The sequence below is a fragment of the Hipposideros armiger genome, unplaced genomic scaffold (genome assembly GCF_001890085.2).
Source record: "Hipposideros armiger isolate ML-2016 unplaced genomic scaffold, ASM189008v1 scaffold_222, whole genome shotgun sequence".
Classification (NCBI taxonomy): domain Eukaryota; kingdom Metazoa; phylum Chordata; class Mammalia; order Chiroptera; family Hipposideridae; genus Hipposideros; species Hipposideros armiger.
In genome coordinates this window covers 660,240-674,169 of record NW_017731572.1, presented here as the reverse complement: position 1 = coordinate 674,169, position 13,930 = coordinate 660,240, and the positions used below count along the sequence as shown (strand labels likewise).

General features: G+C 41.1%; 1 protein-coding gene across 1 annotated transcript in view; it reads left to right on the top strand.

The window, feature by feature from the left end:
* The window catches only part of DNAH9 (dynein axonemal heavy chain 9), a 340,094-nt gene that overhangs the window by 77,304 nt on the left and 248,860 nt on the right, over nt 1-13,930 (top strand). The window contains exon 20 of the mRNA XM_019654458.1: nt 5,189-6,059. Within this exon, the coding sequence (XP_019510003.1) occupies nt 5,189-6,059 (871 nt within the window). The remainder of the gene's footprint in view (nt 1-5,188; nt 6,060-13,930) is intronic.

The following is a 13,930-nucleotide window of genomic DNA, read 5'->3' as shown; positions in this document are numbered from 1 at the left end:
CTCCTCCTTCGTAGTTACATCGTGTGTGTGTGTGTGTGTGTGTGTGTGTGTGTGTGTGTGTCAATCAGCTAGTGGTGTTTTGTTCATTTGATAGCTGCATTGTTTTTTTCTCTCTTAGCACTTGGATCTGCTGGCTATGAGGCTATCGCTACTCTTTGCTGGGTTTTCCAAATTCACATCTGTTAATTTGACATGCAGATGAATCTTTGCAAAAGAATACTTTGAAAAGAACTGCACACAGTGTGGAAAACCAAACGTTACTGCAATTTTGATGTATTCCTCTTCTTGTCAAGAAAACCAGCAGGACTAGAGCAGAATTGTAGATTTATTGCTGAAGGGAAGCATAGAGGGTATCAGCTTATGGTTTATTTTGTTTCTTAGTTGGGTGTGTTTGAACATGTGCTTAAAAGTTTTAGGTGCTGTGTGTGGCAAATGAGTTTAATCCTGGTTCCTTCACTTTTAGATCATTTACGAATTTCTAAAGTGCAGACCCTGGTACATTTCTCTTTGAATGCAAGAAAAAAAGAAAGTTTCTGTGCCTGATTAGATTACAGGTTAAGCTCACATTGATCTTGTCTCTGAGGAGGAAAAGGAAAGTGAGTGTCTCATTAGGCCCTTGCAGCCTGACAGGTGCTGGGTGAAGTCAGGTTGCTTGGGTTGAGGTTCTTTCTTCATGTCCAAGGCAAGTTCTACTTCTTTCTTTAGTTCTTAACTCTAAACTGTATCAGCATATTCTAGCTGAGCTCACTCATGTCACAGTAATTGGCTAAAATATCATGCTGAGATTCAAGGACTTTCCTCAATTTTGAAAATTGGAGATGAACTCTCCCCTTTGTGTGAAAGGAATGCGCCATACGTCTAGCTGCATTCTCTTCTTCAGTCTTCCTGACCTTAAGCAAGGTCTTCCTGACCTTAAGGAATAATGCTATGACATACAGTCTTACCCAAATCAAAACCAAGGTAACCCAGGGGTTTCTTAGCCAAAGCATATGATGCCTATGAGCTCCAGCTCAGAGGACACTGTTAGTGTTTTCAGCTGACTGGCAACCAGGTACTATGAACAGTTGGGAGAGCGTTGTTGGAGACACCCTCTCATTGGGTGCTTTCTTGCATGACAGCTAGAGAAAGCAAGGCTTTCCACATAGCCCAGTGCAACAGACATGAGGAAAGAAGGGCTCTGTCTTGCTTGCACAATGTCTGTTGTCTCTTTACAGCTGTAAAAAAGAGCTACTGGGCTGTTGGAAAAGTCTTGACACATTTTTGCAACGAAAAACAGAAAAAATACATCATGACTTTTCCGACAACCCAATATATAGTCGTTAACTCTCCCAGGGACATATCAATATCCTAAGATTTGTCATTAGTTCAGCTTGACTCTGTTCTTCCAGTTAATCTGACTCATTCATATGATTCAGGACTTTCATAGGTTCTGGTCTCAACAGTGGAGTTAGCAAAAAATGATGTAAGTGCTAGAATTTTAAGATGATACACATTACCTGACCTCAGCCTCAAGGACAATTTCAAAAATGAGTAATTAGACATGTCATGTTCATTGGGTGCTAACTCTAACCCCCACTGAGGAGGCAGTTTACAGCAGTTCCCCGTGGAAGATGGTGCTTCAGCCAATAGGCAGATGAGAATTAACCACTTAGAGAAAAAAGGCACGGGAAGTGAGGATATTCTGGGCAAAGACAGTGGCACAGAAGGATGAAAATGTAAGAACTAGCTGGGGAACGGCACGTGTGTATGGCTGGAATGCAAGAAGAGGGAGATGAGAATGGAGAGGTCCATGTGCCCAGGTTTTGACTGACCAACTACTGACGAGTCTAAGTTGAGAACAACATAATGCAAATACCACGTTCTCATGGCTGTGGGGGAGCAGAAGAGGGTGAAACAGACTCAAGGCCAGGTGCTCCATGGGACAGTGATTGTGACAACCCAGGTGAGAAGCAGTAGTCCTGAACTGAAGCAGTGGCAGTGAGAATGGAGAAAGGAGAATGGATTGGGGTGGGAGGATCAGCAGGATATGGGAGATGAGCAGGTTGGAGATTCTAGCATAATTTTCCACCTTCCATTTCGGTCAGCTAAGTGGAAGTGATTGTCTTTACTGCTCGCTGACATGGGTGCCACAGAACAGAAAGAACTGAAAAATCACAAATTCAGATCGGACATGTTGCGTTTTATGATACCTGTGGGGTATCGAGCAGAGGTGTGTCATCATTCATTGTATATACAGGTGTGGTGCTGAGATTAACAATTACCAACTGCCAGCATCCCAAGAATTAATTTAAGTCACTTTTCCATTCTCCCTCTCTCTGCTCATGTCTAGGTCAGACCTGAATCAATTACTTTTCTAAGATCACACATGAGCACCATGTTTCCATTTCTCTTCATTCTAGCTTTATTCATCCAGAATTTCCAGGCATTTCTCTTTTAGATTAAAATACTTATGCATTATCATTTCCATTTCAAAGACTTACTACACCCTTTTCTCTCCTATTACTTTCTTGTTCTTGTGCTGTATTGCTCCCTCAGGGTTTGGAGAACTGTTTCAAGTTTATTAGGCACATTAATCAGGTCTATGAATATCCTGACAATTTGCACTACAGTTTTCAAATGGGAAGAAGGTTACCTGCCCTCATGTCTAGAGGTTCCTTTCACTACTTAGGCCAAATTAACTTTTATGTGTGCTCAGCTACAGGAAATGACTGTCCACAAATTTAAATGATAAATAAAAATTATGCCACAGGGTAGATGAAGTTTGGAATAGGTTTGACAAATGATCGCCTCTTACAAATATTTGAGGAACCAATATTGATTTAAGGATGTTCATATGTGCTGAGAAAAGAAAGGTTAGAAAGATCATTTATTTTCTATGTACACCCCCAAACACTCTAATAGCTCGTATCTTATGTAATAAGTTATTCCTGAATTATACTCCATTAATAAACATAATGTGGGATTTTAGAATTTGTCTGGTAGAGCTTGTACTAACACCAAGAGGCTAAGTTCACTTTTCAAGTTCACTCTAGTCAGGATAAAAAATGGAACTTACATATACCAACAATTAGTCTTTGGAAATGAAGAACAAGCAGAAAGACCATTCATGTGTGGTGAGCTTTCCTGCTGGACCACTTGCCATGAGGACATTCCCTTTTTTCCTTACAGGTTTTTTTCTACTGCTCTTATGGGGCAGTAGAAAGCTCCTGTCCTATATAAACAGAGGGCCCTGTTCAACTCTGAGAATTCCAAGCTTGTGTTTTGTTCTGAAACTCTTGGGAGCTGGAGAACAATGAAGTGCAATGATGTTCAGTCTCATTCTCATAAGATGTAAATCCACAATCATAGCACATGAGCCAAAAGCTATTTAGATTGAACAAGCAGGAATCAAACATAGCAAGCATCAAAGTTAATCTGACACTAATTTAATGGTATGCATAACCGTTATTGTGTTGCATGGTAATTAGACTTAAGTGGTGAGCAGTTCAGGTAAATGACTTTAATTAGGATTACTTTCCATCCGTCAACTCAGATATTTCCAGAGACAACCAAGAGAAGAGGCAGTTCAAGAAAAAGAGTTTGTTGGTTAAGAGCTCGCTCAAGAGTGTGAGCTCTGAGCAACAGCGGTTCGAGTCCTGGCCCGAGCTGAGCAGCCACTAAGCTGCCAACAGGATGATGGCTCAGCTAAAAAAAAAAAGAAAAAGAGTTTGTATGTCATTCTCTTCCCTTTTCCCCTCCCCTCCACACCCCACCAACCAACATGTGCAGACACACACACACACACACACACACACACACACACACACACATACACACGATTGGCGGAAATGGCCAATTGTCTAGTCACTCATTTCATCTCAACTTTCCCCTTGATGATACACCCTGTGATGTTCTGATTTGATTTTAGAGGACCCATAGTATTCACCCTTAAGTCATGGTATCCCCAATATTTAGCCCTCTAAACTCACAGAAATGAGAAAGCCTTAGATCGGCGATGGAGAGAAAGGATAAAGGGAGGTTCAGGGAGGAAAATGAGAGGCTCCTTAAACACATGGGTTCTGGGTGCTCCTGACCAAAGAGATGTTATCTGCCCAGTGGGTTCTTTTGCAGATAGAGTTATTATGTTGGAGGAGAGGCTATACCAGGAATACAACTCCAGAGGGGTAAAGTAGGTTAACACTGGTGAAGATCAGGAGCAGTGGATGTGTGCTGTAAGCATCGGAGACACGACGATGAGGAAATGTGAACTAAAATTGTAAAGCTACATATAGTGCTTACAGAAGTCCAAGTACAGAACCAGGGGCTACCCCAGGATGAGGGAGGGAGCAGGCCAAGAACAGCCTGGCAGAGGGACTTAGGAACCTGCTTTGAGGCACGTAAGAAAGGAGTGACAGTGACTATATAGGGCCTTGGTGGAGGCTTTGTGCTCAGTCTTCAAGTGGTTCTTGAACTTGGAGACACTGTTGCCTGAAGGTGATGCAGGCAGGCCATCAGGGTGAGCTTCACCACAAAGGGCACCAACCTGGCCCACTGGAACCACCCGGGGAGTTTGAAAAATGCCCTTGCTTGGGTCCCACCCCCAAAGATCCTGATTTACTTGGACTGGGGAGCAGTCTGGGCAGGGAGATGTTTTAAAGGTTCCAGGAGATTCTAGCACACAGCCAGCCTGCGAGCGACTGCTCTGGAGGGAGCAATGTCAGGCAGGGTTAGGCTGGGACTTCTCAGTGCCAGCTCTCTCACTTGAAGTTTACCTACCACTGGTAGCTCCTGGCAAGACCTTTGGCTTTACCACATCTACAGGTAACAAGACAATGTTCTTTTGTGTTGAGTGGTGTGGAAGCCAACAAGTGGAAAGAGAGTCTAACGGGGGCTTGAACAAATGGGTGTTCCACTCTATACCTGGATGGGGGAGTTGGAGGAAGTGGAGGACGAGGAGTATTTTTAACTACTGGAATGGGAAGAAAGGATCCAAGCTTGATGTTCCTCTTTAGTTGCCTTTCCTCCAACTGGTTGTGCTCACCATATTCCAACTTACCCAGAATGTCTTTTCTTCCCAGGTTTTGTTGAAAGTCACTGCTCTCTGCTAAAATGCTAAGCATCTAAAGAACTGAGCTGGTGTTACTTTGGTGATTCTAGGAAACGGGTACTTACATGCTGTACTTACAAAGGGATACCTTGTGTTTTGTAGGTTTGATAGCACTGACCCTCATCAGATGCTGGATGCCAGGCACCTTGAGATCCAGCAGATGGAATCCACCATGGCCTCCATTTCTGATTCTGCCATCTTGTTTGAGGTCAACATTCCCGACTACAAGCAGCTGAAGCAGTGCAGGAAGGAGGTCTGCCAGCTGAAGGAGCTCTGGGACACAGTTGGCATGGTGACCTCCAGTATCCGTGCCTGGGAGACCACTGCATGGAAGAATATTAATGTGGAGGCCATGGACTTGGAGTGCAAGCAGTTTACCAGGCACATCCGGAATCTTGACAAGGAGGTCAGGGCCTGGGATGCATTCACAGGCCTGGAAAGCACCGTGCTGAATACCCTGACCTCCCTGAGGGCAGTGGCTGAGCTGCAGAATCCGGCCATCCGGGACCGACACTGGAGGCAGCTGATGCAGGCCACGGGCGTGAGCTTCACCATGGACGAGGACACCACCCTGGCACACCTCCTTCAGCTCCAGCTGCACCACTTTGAGGACGAGGTCAGGGGCATTGTGGACAAAGCTGTGAAAGAGATGGATATGGAGAAGATCTTAAAGGCGCTGCAGACCACCTGGGCTGGCATGGAATTCCAGTACGAGCCCCACCCGCGGACCAACATCCCCCTGCTGCGTTCGGACGAGGACCTCATCGAGGTTCTGGAGGATAACCAAGTCCAACTGCAGAACCTGATGATGTCCAAGTACATAGCTTTCTTCCTGGAGGAAGTGTCTGGCTGGCAGAAGAAGCTGTCCACAGCTGATGCTGTTATCTCTATCTGGTTTGATGTGCAGCGGACATGGTCTCATCTGGAAAGTATATTCATTGGATCTGAAGATATCCGGGCTCAGCTGCCCCAGGTATGTACAAAGGAAACCCTGCTCTGTCTGTTCCCTTACCGAGTCAGGGGAACAGCACCCAGCTCCTGCATCCTCTAGCTCTTTCCTTCTCTGCCCGCCTGCCTTGGCTTCACACAAAGGCACCTCCAAAAACCATGATCTATAAACCACCAGAAGTCAGGCAGAGGAAAAGAGAGAAGGTGAAATGCACACCAATCAATTTTTTGATAGACAGGTGGGAAAAGAAAGAACCTATTTTTTTTTAATGTGTATACAAGAAAGGAGATAAAAAATATTACTACTGCAGTTTGGGATAAGCTACACATGGGTTTCTCTGCAGATAATTACAGTGCAGGTGGAGACTAGGAAAGAGCATTCTTTTCCAGGCAAATTCAGGTTCCTTCTCAGCAGTGAGCCATTCTGTAAACCTCTGGCCTGTGCCAGATTTTAAATACCAGTCTTCAGCTAAATAGTGAACAATGAATTTCTCTAAAATATGCGTTCTCATTACTACCTTCCCTGTGGTTGATTGCCTCTTGTTCTAATTAATGTGTCACTAACTTACCCCCCTTAGTGGACTCTAGTTCATTTAAAACAAATTTTTTTTGCAGACTTTCTCTATCTCTTCAGCACAGCAAATTCTTTGCTTACAAATCAGTTTGCCTCCAAAATGTCACATGTTGTCCAGGCCTTTCTTAAAAGTTAAAGCACATTTCATTACAACATTACATTGTTCCAGCTCATCCCACAAAAACATATTTAATGTAATAATGTAGATTAAAGGTTGTACATTTGAATGTAAAATAACAGAAAACAATTCTGTTATGGCTGTTGTAATTAAGCCAATTGAACAAGCCAGATTTTATATATCTCCAGTGCTAGTGATTGGAACAGGTTTAAATAGAAGGAGGTGAGGACAAAGGTGGAGAGTTTTATAGAGCCTTTAAAAGGAAGCATTTGAGAACTTTCAATTAAACATAATAAAGAATTAGTATCATTAACTTTTTTAAACATAGGTTTGTTAAAATATATAAATATATATTTATTTTCTTTATATTAGCAATATAATAACAGACAATTTCAAAACATAACAAAATTAGTCATAATCTTACACTCTGACTCGTAACTGTTTTCATTCATTATGAATATTTCCCAACTTGTGTTGACATATATACATATTTTAACATAACTGTTTTTGGTGTAATTATAATTTTTTATTCAGCTCTTTTTAGTCAAACATTTATGCTAGATATTTCGGATACGTCTATAACACTGATACTTTTTCATCTTTAATTGGAAGAAAATCTCTCATTGAGGAATCATAAATTACTTTACCCTACCCTCTTGTTTTAAACCTTCTTAGGAGAGAGGTGTGGATTACAGAGATCTGGAGTAGACTGGGGCTGTTGGGGCAGGCTTGAGTCCTAACTCTCCCACTTGCAGCTGTGGGACCTTGGGCAAGTAACTTAACCTCTCTTGGCCTGGTTTCCTTATGCAAATTGGGATTAATACTAGTACCTACTTCAGGAATTAATTAAAATAGTGCACAGAGCACATACTGTTATGATTGTTATGTAATAATAATAATAATATCACAGCTCTTAGCAGGTGACAAGTAGTGGGCTAAGGTGCTTTGCATATATTATTGTCTCAGTCATTTCAACAACACTGTGAGGGTGTGAGTGTTTTGGAAGAAATGATGATATCTAATTAACTTTGAAAACATTTGCTGAGGAAAAACTCACTTTGATTATATTAAAAATTTGTGCATGGACCCACAAAGAACAATGAACCCACTATCTACATGATTTAGAAATTATGTTTTATGTCAACAGCTCTCATAAAGTGTGGTCCAGTGACCCCAGAATGGTTCCTGAGACCTTTTCAGGGGATCTTCAAGATGAAACCTAGCTTAATAAAAATGCTAAAATGTGAGCTTGTAATCTATGATGGCAGAGTAGATAAACACTGTGGTAGCCTCTTTCTGTGACCACATTAAAATTACAACTAAATTATAGAACCATCAACCTGGACAACCATCTGAAGTCTAGCTGAACAGAAGCTTTTTAACTAAGAATATAAAGAAGCCATATCGAGACTGGTAGGAGGGGTGGAGATGTGGAATGGCTGGCCTCATGCCTGTGTGTGGCAGTTGAGAATCAGAAGGGATATCCTGCAGATTTTCCCCTTGCAGGAGCAAGGGACCCAAACCCCATACCTGGCTCCCCCAGCCTGGAGTACTGGTGCAGCGAAGAGAAGCCTCCACATCTGGCTGTGAAAAACAATGGGGATTCTTACCTTCAGGATAGGATGGAAGGATTCAGGAGATCCTGACATCCTCTAAAAGGGCCCGTGCACAGACTCACATGTTTGAAAGACTCACCCTGGGCTCTGGAGGGACAGTGACTCAGTAAGCATCAGAGATATACAGGGAGAGACAGTTGTGTGGCTGCAGGGAGAGTACTGGAGGGACAGTTGCCTTTTTCTCTGTATAGAATCCTTTTTCTGTGCAGCAGACAGGTGGGTGCCATCTTTCCTGTGTTGAACCTCCCTCCACAGGCCAAATCTGAATCTGCATTGGCCTGGTGAACGCCACTCGATCCACTCTGGTGACTCTCCGGGACCCTGCCTCACCCAACTTGCCCAAGGCAGGAGGCACTTTCTCAACAGGCAACCAACCTCACCTGCACTGCACTTTTTTATGAAAAACTCCCAGGATTCCTCAGGTCCCCGGTGGATGGCCTGAGGTGTACTCTGAGACTTTTTGCTGAGTAGCTCCAGGCTCAGTACTGGCACCAAACCAGAATGTACATTAACCTGGTGAACACCACTTATCACACCCTGGTGACTCCCTGAGACCTCACCTCACCCAACTTGAGTACTGCACCAGGATCTATCAGTGACTAAGCCTTATGGGAGCTGGCAGGTCTCAGCAGGTCTTGGTGTATCCTGGCTTTTTGAGAAGCTACCGCAGGCCTGGTACTGGTGGCAGCCAACCTTGGTTCTCAGTGTGGCCTCTCCCACACACCTCCAGGTCTAGCACAAGCAGCGACCAAGAGCAGGTCGCTTTGTAACTTCTACCAGGAACTCCCCAGCTGGTCACAGGCAGTGGCTGACCTGCGCCTGAACTGGAGCCCCTCCCAAGAGACCCCAGAACCAACATACGTGCAGGTGAGCTTCAGACCACAGCAGAGCACCACCTAATTAGCCCCACAAGCAGCAGACCCAAAGGTGGCCTCAACAGGCACCAGAGCTCGCTGGGGCAAATTCCGCTCTGTGGGGTAAGCCTTTCTCACAGTAGTCTTTAAGCTCTGGATGTTGCCAAACCCCACATCCAGTCAGCCTGAGAATCAATCCCACCCACTGATGTGCCAGTAGCAATCAAGGCTGAACTATAACAGGAGGGCACATACACCCCACACAAGGGACATTTCTGGAGGACCAGGCACAGGCGAATAGAGAAACTGTAGCACTAGGCTTCACAGGGCACCTACTACATAAGGCCACAAGCCAAGACTGGGAAGCGTAGCAGATAGAAACATGCAAAGAGAGGCAGCCCAAATGGAGAGACAAATATGTCCCAAATGAAAAAGTGAGAGAAAACTCCAGAAAAAGAATTAAACGAAATGGAGGCAAACAACCTACCAAATACGAAATTCAAAACAATGGTTATAAGGATGCTCAAGGAACTTAGTGAGAACTTCACCAAAGAGATAGTAAGCATAAAAAATGACAAACTAACAAAGAAACAGTCAGAAATTAAGAATACAATAACAAATGAAGAATGTACTGGAAGGAATCACAAGCAGACTAGATAAAACAAAGGATTGAATTAGTGATTTGGAAGACAAGGTAACAGAAAACACCCAATCAGAACAGCAAAAAGAAAAAAAAAGAATAAAGTGAGGATAGTTTAAGAGACCTCTGGGATAACATCAGGTGGAACAACATTTGCATCATAGGGGTACCAGAAGGAGAAGAGAGAAAGCAGGGATTGAGATTGAGAACCCACTTGAGGAAATAATAACTGAAAACTTTCCTCACCTGATGAAGGAAATATGCATACATGTCTAGGAAGTAGAGTCCCAAAGAAGATGAACCCAAACAGGCCCACACCAAGACACATTATAGAATAGCAAAAGTTAAAGACAAAGAGAGAATCCTAAAAGCAGCAAGAGAATGGCAACTAGTTACTTACAAGGGAGCTCCCATAGATTGTCAGCTGATTTCTCAACAGAAACTGCAGGCCAGATGGATTGGCACGAAATATTCGAAGTGATGAAAAGCAAGGACCTACAACCAAGACTCAGCAATGCTATCATTTAAAATTGAAGGAGAGATAAAGACTCTCCCAGACAAGAAAAAGTTAAAGGCATTCATCATCACCAGACCAGTATTACAAGAAATGTTAAAGGGACTTCTTTAAGATGAAGTGAAGGAAAGAACATAAATATGAATAATAAAATATCAATGACTATATCTATCAATAATCACTTCCAATATAAAGGATTGAATGTTTCAATCAAAAGACAGGGTAGCTGAATGGATAAGAAAACAAGACCTGTACATACAAGGTCTGACAATTAAGTTCATGAACTTGTTGTAATGCTGTTGCTAACATTTTTGATATCAGAGGGACTGTTCATTATGAATTTGTACCAACTGGACAAATAGTTAACTAAGGTTACTATTTGGAAGTACTGAAAAGGGTGCATGGAAAAGTTAGATGAAAACAACCTGAACTTTTCGCCAACAATTCATGGCTCTTGCATCATGACAATGCACCAACTCACATGGCACTGTCTGTGAGGGAGTTTTTAGCCAGTAAACAATTAACTGTATTGGATCACCCTCCCTACTCACCTAATCTGGCCCCCAATGACTTCTTTCTTTACACAAAGATAAAGGAAATATTGAAAGGAAGACATTTTGATGACATTCAGGACATTATGGGTAATATGACAGCTCTGATGGCCATTCCAGAAAAAGAGTTCCAAAATTTCTTTGAAAGGTGGACTAGGCATTGGTGCATATCTTCCCAAGGGGAGCACTTCAAAGGTGACTGTAGTGATATTCAGCAATGAGATATGTAGCACTTTTTCTAGGATGAGTTAGCGAACTTAATTGTTGTACCTTGTATGCTGTCTACAAGAGACCAACTTTAGATCAAAAGACACACACAGGCTGAAAGTAAAGGAATGGAAACCGGTATTTCATGTGAATGGGACTGAAAAAAAAATCTGGGGAAGCAATACTTATATCAGACAAAATAGACTTTAAAACAAAGACTACAATAAGAGACAAAGAGGAGCATTACATAATGATAAATGGATCAATCCAACAAAATGATATAACCTGTGTAAATATTTATGTACCCAACATAAGAGCACCTAAATATATACAGCATATAGTGACCAACATAAAGGGACAAATCAGCAGTAATATAATCATGGTAGGGTAATTTAATACCCCACTGAAAGTATCATACATCACAATCAAGTGGAATATTCCTGGGATGCAAAGTCAGTTCAATATCTATAAATCAATTAATGTGATACACCACATAAACAACATGAAAGATAAAAATCATATGATTGTATCAGTAGATGCAGAAAAAGCATTTGACAAAACCCAGCATCCATTTATGAAAAAAACTTTCAGCAAAGAAGTAATAGAGGTAACATACTTCAACATAATAAAGGCTATATGTGAGAAAACCACAGCTAACATCATACTCAATGGGGAAAAGCTAAAAGCATTCTTAAAGTCAGGAACTAGACAGGTATGTTCACTTTCACCACCTTTATTCAACATAGCATTGGATGTCCTAGCCACAGCACTCAAACAAGAAATAAAAGCCATCTAAATTGTAAAGGAAGAAATAAAACTGTCATTATTTGCAGATGACATGATACTACATATAGAAACCTGAAAGATTCCACCAAAAATTTATTAAAACTGATAAATTCAGTAAAATAGGATACAAAATCAATATTCAGAAATCAGTTGCCTTTTTATACACCAACAATGAATTAGCAGAGAAATTAAGAAAACAATCCCATTTACAATTGCATTAAAAAAAAAAGAAAACTAGTAATAAATTTAACCACGGAGGTAAAAGAGCTGTACACAGAAAACTATAAGACACTGAAGAAAGGAACTGGAGAAGATACAAATAAATGGAGACATATACCATGCTCATGGATAAGAAGAATTAACAATGTTAAAATGTCCATACTACCCAAAGCAATCTATAGGTTCAGTGCAATCCCTATCACAATTCAAATGGCAGCTTTCAGGGAACTAGAACAAATAATTTTAAAAAATTTATATGGAACCACAAAAGACCCTGAATAGCCACAGAAATCTTGAGAAAGAAAAACAAAGCTGGAGGTATCATGCTACCTGATATCACACTATACTACAAGGCCATAGTAATCAAAATGCCTGGTACTGGCATAAAAACAGACACATAGATCAATGGAACAAAATAGAGAACCCAGAAATTAACCCATGCCTGTATGGTCATTTAATGTACGACAAAGTAGGCAAAAACATACATTTTGGTAAAGACAGTCTATTCAATAAATGGTGTTGAGAAAATTAGACAGATACATGCAAAAAAATGAAACTGGACCATCTTCTTACACCATATACAAGAATAAACTCAAAATGGATTAAAGACTTAAATGTTAAGACCCAGAACTATAAAACTTCTCGAAGTAAGGAGTTTTATGTAAATGCTCTGACATTGTTCTTAGTAATATTTTTTCGGATATACCTCCTTGGGCAAGGGAAACAAGAAAAAAAATATACAAATGGGACAACATCAAACTAAAAAGTTTTTGCACGGCAAAGGAAACCAACAAAACAAAAACACCTACTGACTGGGAGAAGAAGATATGCTCCAAAGATACATCTGATAAGGAGTTAATGTCCAAAATGTATTAAAAAAAAACAAACAAACTTGTAACTCAACACCAAAAAAAGCAAACAATCCAATTTAAAAGTGGGCAGAGGATATGAGTAGACATTTCTCCAAAGAGGACGTACACATGGTCAATAGACATATGAAAAGATACTCAATGTCACTTATCACCAGAGAAATGCAAATTAAAACTACAATGAGATACCACCTCACACCTGTCAGCATAGCTATCATCAATAAATCAACAAATAATAATTGTTGTCAAGGATATGGAGAAAAGGGAACTGTTGGTGGGATTGTGAATTGGTATAGCCGCTATGAAAAATGGTTGGTAGGTTCCTCAAACAATTAAAAATAAACAACCTTAGAATCCAGCAGTTCCACTTCCAGATATTTATCTGAAGAAATCCAAAACACTAATTCAAAAAGATATATGTACCTCTATGTTCATTGCAGCACTATTTACAAAAGCCAAGATATGGAAGCAACCCAAGTGCCCATCAATAGACAATTGGATTAAAAAAAGAGGTGGTAATATATACAATGGAATATTACTCGGCCATAAAAAAGAGTGAAATCTTACTGTTTGCGACAACATGTATGGGCCTAGATGCTATTATGCTAAGTGAAATAAATCAGTCTGAGAAAGACAAATACCACATGATCTCATATATACGTGGAATCTAAAGAACAAAATAAACAAAACAGACTCAGATACAGAGAACAAACTGATGATTGACAGTGCGGAGGGGATTTGGAGAGCTGGGTGAAAAACAAAGGGATTAGAAACACAAATTGTTAGTTACAAAATAGTCATGAGGCTGTAAAGTACAGCATAGAGAGTATCGTCAATAATGTTGCAACAACTACTATGTATAGTGCCAGGTGGGTACCAGACTAATTGGGGGGAATCACTGCATAAATTATCTAAATGTCTAACCATTTAACCACAATGCCATACACC